Source organism: Etheostoma spectabile, unplaced genomic scaffold (assembly GCF_008692095.1).
Source record: "Etheostoma spectabile isolate EspeVRDwgs_2016 unplaced genomic scaffold, UIUC_Espe_1.0 scaffold270, whole genome shotgun sequence".
In the NCBI taxonomy this organism is placed as follows: domain Eukaryota; kingdom Metazoa; phylum Chordata; class Actinopteri; order Perciformes; family Percidae; genus Etheostoma; species Etheostoma spectabile.
Window position 1 is genome coordinate 597,909 of NW_022605574.1, and position 6,255 is coordinate 604,163.

A 6,255-nucleotide genomic window follows, 5' to 3' on the forward strand; every position below is an offset into this window, starting at 1 on the left:
TGCTCTATTTTGCATGTAGGGGTTTACACAATGAACATGTGTATAGTTGCATTTAAAAATAATATGATTCAATAGCAAATGAATGCAACTTGATCTGCATCTTGTGCCAAAGCAATTATAAATGACTGTAGTCATGTGAACAACTGACCTAATGTTCATGTAATTAGTCATATAGATAGAGAGATAGCTTATTTATCCAGAAGGGAATTAAGGTGTCCAATAGCTTATACATACATACATACATAACCATAGGCATACAGACATATGACTTCCACGCACACATACAGCACATAGCACAAAAATACAAAAGGGAAATATCAATAGTGTGCTCTTACAGTAAAGTTAGATTGTAGCATCTGTAAACCTTTGATGTAAATTTACAGCTAAAATCTCCCCGTATCTTACTGTTTTAATATTATACAGGATCATACTGTGAGTGGCAATGCATTCTGGGAGAAAATAATAATATTACAGCACATATCTGCAGAATGTTGCAGATCACAGGTTTTTACTGTTAATCGCAGTGCAGTGAAGGTTTAAAATGCAGCACGCTTACTGTAAATAAACAGTAGTTTACTGGTAAAGCTACTGCCAATGTATTACTGTAAATTTACGGTGAAAAGTTTTACAAAGGAGAAGTGTGGAAAAAATGCAGAGAGACAGTGTCAGTGGAAATACCTTGCCAGTGCAAATTCTAGCTCTAAATCTATATCTTTTTTTGAATTGTCGTTTGAGGATTGTCCCAAAGCGATTGAGAAAATCTGTAAGTAGGACCGAGGAAGATTTCCTGAATCGGTTCCTACTCACAATGTCCGGATTCAACGGCAATAAGGGTAGTGAAATTTCTGTTACAATGCCTATTTAGCTTGAATATTAAAAAGGATTCTCAGAGAACTTCTGCTGTAAATTGGAAATGCAAGAAGCACTCCAGGTTGATGTTTACCCCACATCCATGGTGAAAAGGCATACATTAACCCTTGTGTTGTCTTCCCATCGACCATCATCTTTTTGTGCTTTTTTTCAATGTTTCTGCTGTTTTTTTCTACACTTTTTTTTTTTTTTTAATTCCTAGCCAATAAACCTAATTTTTATGACATCACATTAAACGTTTATGACATTTTTTTCAGCACTTATTGTCTCTTTTTTGTCACTTTTTCCCAAGGTTTTGGTCACTTTTTTAAAATACCATACAATTCATTAAAACCAGAATTCAATTCAATGAAAGTAATCATTCATTTTTACTTGAATAACATTGCATGCCATCCATGTTATTTTTAGGAAATATTGTTGAAAGTAAGCCAAGTTCCTTATAGTAAAAATTTAAAATTTGGGTCAAATTTGACCCGAGGACAACACAAGGGTTAAAAGATCCATTTGAGGATTTTATTATTCGATATTAGATCACAAAGCTCGATTCTGATTCCGTTTTTTTAATAACCCAGCCTTAATTATTAGCGTTCAAATTCACATAAAACTGTCCACAGAGACTGTCAGAAGTCTACCGTGTACGTTCAGGTTCATGGAGGTGCTGTCAGCCGCACTCGGGGTCACGACCTCTACAGTGAATAGTGTGCTGGGGGGGGCCGCGCACAAAGCATGAATACATGGATACAACCATTATCATAAGGAACATTGTTCACACGCTATTGTTGTATAAAATGCTGAATTGTTCAAAGCCCAAACTGTTGGCACTGCACTCTCACGTTACGTGTGTGTGTGTGTGTGTTTGTGTGTGTGTGTGTGTGTGTGTGTGTGTGTGTGTGTGTGTGCAAAAACTTTCTTCTCTCTGCTTGTTGTTTTTACATATTGCACGCACACATTCATTTCTATTGCTCACCGTGTGTGTGTTTGTGTGTTTGTGTGCTATTTTTGTGCTCTGCATGCGCTTGCAGTGTTTCCAGCTACTGTATATGTGCATGTGTGCGTGTGTGTCTGTGTGTGTGTCTGTGGGATGACAGAGAAGACAACATGAGCGTTGTTGTGTGTTTAGCATATGAATGGCGTCCAGGGGCCCCGGCGACTGTTGCAGAAGCCTCTGATCTTTCCAGTACCTGGCGGCCCCCCCCCACCTTGCTGTATTTAAGGGGCTTTCTTGTTGCGTCGCAGAGCTGACATGAACATCTTTACTAAGGTCCCAGGATTAGCCCAACAAACAAGGTATGTTGAGAGCGCCGTGCACCAGCCAGGGGGCCCACAGAGTCAGACCCCCCCCCAGTCAAGCGTTTCGGAGGTGGGGTGGGTCAGTGGCTCCACGTCCCTTGCTGGTTCTCCTGCTCTGCTCTTTCTCTCTCTGGGACGCCTCCCACACCAGTTTCCCAAAATCACCTGATTTTGTGATGTGATCATTGATGGAGAAATGCACACATACTGTAACAGGTCAGGTGCAAGTTGATGATTTTAATTTGAAAAAACTGAAGCACAACAACCCTTCTAAATCTGTGTCAGTTGATTATGTAACACTACAATGTTTTATGCTCAAAATGACATAAGTAGTGACATTTTCAGGGACTCAGGTCTTCCATTTCACCTTAACACACCGCCATTTGTTTCTGAAGTTTCTTTGAGATGGGTCTATCGTCAAGTTTCATTTTTGAGAGGCATGTTTGGGGTGTAATCATTCATATAAAATGCCTCTATATCTACAGCAAGCTGGGGTCTGTGCTCCAACGTGCCTTCTACGGGTCCAGTGGGAGGGTGAGTCCAGTATTTATGTCATGAGTGTCACTTTGTTAAAGAATCATGTTGTTTTGAACAGATGAAGACTCTATTGAAATGTGAGCATAAATTAACATAACTTGTTTACAGTATTCACTAATAATATAATACTTATTTCCTGTGGGGACTTCTTGGTAAATGTAGAATATTTGTCTTCAATTTTTAAAATTTTTTTTTACTTAAAGGTACGCTGGAAAATAAAAGACCAGCTAGCTGGTATTGCCTCCACACGGCTCTCATAACCCGTTCCCCAATTCGTGAAGTACCGACGTTTTTTTTACGCCCCCACATGCACGCACGGCGGGAACAGCAATCAAAACAAAGAACAGAGAAACTCAGACACACACGGAGGGAGTGGGACTTCCATCTCTGCTCAGGACGCCGTTACTTTACTATATCTTTACGTAGTAAATACATGTTTGCTATATTAGTGTGCTGACCGTTGAGTACAGGCCCTTTTAAAGCTGTGTAGCTTAGCATAAAGACTGGAAGCAGGGGGAAACCGCTAGCCTGGCTCAGTCCCAAGAAATACAGCTACCAACACACAGGGACGTCAGACTGGGGGGGACTGAGTACCCGGGGCCTTCTGTGAGGAGGTCCCACAAATGGCGGTTTTCCACTGCGTGGTAACTACTCACCTCGCCTCGACTCTACTCGCCTTTTTTGGTTTTCCGTTACGAAAAAAAAGTCCCTGGGACCTGCTACCAGGTACTTTTTTTTAGTACTAACTCAGTCGAGGTTCCAAGCGAGCCGAGGCGATACCAAAAAAACGTGACGTGGAAACCTGCAGACTGCTGATTGGTCGGAGAGAATTGTCACGTTGTCAAATGTTAGCAAACGAGTGCGGAGTGTGTGTCCGCAACATTTAAAAAAAAAAAATCTAGACAGACACCGACAGATTATCTACTCTCTACACTATTCTCACTTTTCAACTGTTCAATATTCAGGGCTTTTAGGGGCCTTTGCATGTAGTTTGTAAGATGCTAGAATGAATAGCTGTGGATGCGGGACGGGGCCCATAGGAAATGACTCTCCACAGGGCCCAGAATGTGGTGCTACGCCCCTACCAACACCTCTAAAGCTCAGACAGCACGTTGGATCTCGGATGTTTGATCTATAGTTTCCAGGAAGTCCAAAGAACATCAGTTTACTGTGAAGCAAATACTTCAGTATTTTTAATTTCTCTCAATTAGGCTGTAAACCTTCGATGTAAATTTACAGCTAAAATCTCACCGTATCTTACTGTTTTAACATTATACAGGATCATACTGTAAGTGGCAATGCATTCTGGGAGAAAATAATAATATTACTGAATGTTGCAGATTACAGGTTTTTACTGTTAATTGCAGTGCAGTGGAGTTTAAAATACAGCATGCTTACTGTAAATAAGCAGTTTACTGGCCCAGCTGCTGCCAGGATATTACTGTAAATTCACGGGGAAAGGTTTCACGGTGTAACTTTGGGAGCAGCGTCATTGGTTGCTAACTTTGTAACACGTCATGACTCAGGAATTGTCTCATTTCTTTTTTTTTACTTAACATTTCTCCTCCCACTCGAAGACGACAGAATAATCGAACACAACGCTGTTTGCTGTTGGTATTGGTATCAAAATGATCACCGAGTGGAACGAAAGACCCTAAAATTGCTGATGTCACACAGTTTATCTGCAAGTGGCAGTTTGAAAGACAATCAAGTAAAAAAAACTAGCTTTACATAGTATGGAAGACTTTGCTGTCCCCTCTACTAAAACCTGGATCTGCGTAAAATCCCCCATTTCCAGTTTTTTTGCGTAAATATTTCAACTAAAATGACTTTACAAATCTACTTTTTTGACATAAAGAGAATATGTAATATGCTTTACTGACCATACATACTTACTTAGACATTGTTCATTATATGTTATGTTATTACTCATATAAAGGATGAATATGAGATGGGACAGTACAGGAAGCTTTTAGGACAACAGCTGGACAAAGCCAGGACAATTAAATTACAATAGGCATTGTCTAAGTTCCTCATGTGTGAAACAGTATGAAAGTAATACTAGTATTGCAAATGAATGGAGTTTTTTTTAGAAAAAGCTTATTATTGATGAACACCTGAGTGGTAAAACTCGCAGTAGCATCCCCGCAGACTCTGTGGTTTTTGGTCTCGACCTTCAGGTGACCCTTTTCGAGCAGAGGAACTTCGCCGGCAGGCGGCTGGACCTGAGCTCCGACTGTGCCCGGCTCAGCGACAAGAACTTCCCCGAGAGATGCAACTCTGTGCAGGTGGAGAGCGGAGCGTAAGTCTACACCCCCACCTGCAGTACAGGACAGGTTACACGCACACACGCACACACACGCACACACACACACACACGCACACACACAGAAAAGAAGAAAAGACAAAGGAGAGATCAGTGTTGTCTCGAGGTTTGTTGAAGACGTACATATTTGTCGAGGGGTGAAGGGTGTCATAACATCTTTAGCTGTCTCCAAAACTGGAGGACACACACTTTAGGATTTTAGGAGACACGTATTTCCGAAGCACATTGGAGGATTTCTCACTTATAATGAGAAATCACTTAAGAAAATGAACAATTATTGAAAGGAAATCATTGTCTATGTAATTTTCCCATCACACTACCTCAAGAAAATGATTTAAAAAACAACATTTTATTAAAAAAGAAGCAACTTTAAATCATTTTGGACCATTGTTATTACCGTATCTGTCTCTAAAACGTTGGAAAAGCTAGCTAGCCCAATTGTTGCTGCGGCGAGGGACTAAACTCAGAGATACATAAACACACGCCCAAGATTGTATTGCAATAATTTATTCCTCCACACGTAAAATACAACTAGTTACCAAATGTATAATTACTTTATAAGTACTGCATTGGTGGGCGGTCAACTTAAAGTGTTCACTCCCAGGCTCACCCCCCTCTCTGTCAAAGCCCAAAAACCCAGGTGAACGAGTGAAGCAAACTAATATGTCACTCCCGCACAAACCGTGATGAAAACACCCACCACCTACAAAAAAGTGCACAATATAATAATTAATAAATATTATAAATGAGACCATAAATGCCCAGAGGCAAGGCAAGGCAGCTTTATCTGTAGAGCACATTTCAGCAACAGGGCAATTCAAAGGGCTTTACACAAAATCAGTTAAAAAACAACAACAATAAAACAAAAAACAGATAAAACACGAGTATAAACAGTTAAAAATAAAAACATTAAGCAACCAAATTCATTCTATAAACTTGAGACTACCTTCACACTAACTAGTCCACGTTAGTGCTCCTTTGGTGATCACCCTCAGTGTCTCTACCCTTCACGACTCTATTTTTAGAGACGTTACCTTTCGTCTCCTTGGACTCTTCTTCTCACTGATTAAGCCGATCTAGCGCTGCCTTTCGTGGCTACTCAACGACCGTCTTTGCGCGATTTACAGATCTTTTGACACTACACATTCACACTTTTTTTTTAAAGTGTTACCCTTCGAGTCTGTCTTTCTGTCTTTCTCTGTCTTTCTCTGTATTACACAACCTTTATACAT

At 40.4% G+C, this 6,255-nt stretch overlaps 1 protein-coding gene across 1 annotated transcript in view; it reads left to right on the forward strand.

The window, feature by feature from the left end:
- Positions 1-1,885: 1,885 nt before the first annotated feature.
- crybgx (crystallin beta gamma X) overlaps positions 1,886-6,255 on the forward strand; it is a 15,262-nt gene continuing 10,892 nt past the window's right edge. Inside the window, exons 1-3 of the mRNA XM_032510732.1 lie at positions 1,886-2,157; positions 2,646-2,694; positions 4,878-4,999. Of these exons, the coding sequence (XP_032366623.1) occupies positions 2,114-2,157; positions 2,646-2,694; positions 4,878-4,999 (215 nt within the window). The 5' untranslated portion in view covers positions 1,886-2,113. The remainder of the gene's footprint in view (positions 2,158-2,645; positions 2,695-4,877; positions 5,000-6,255) is intronic.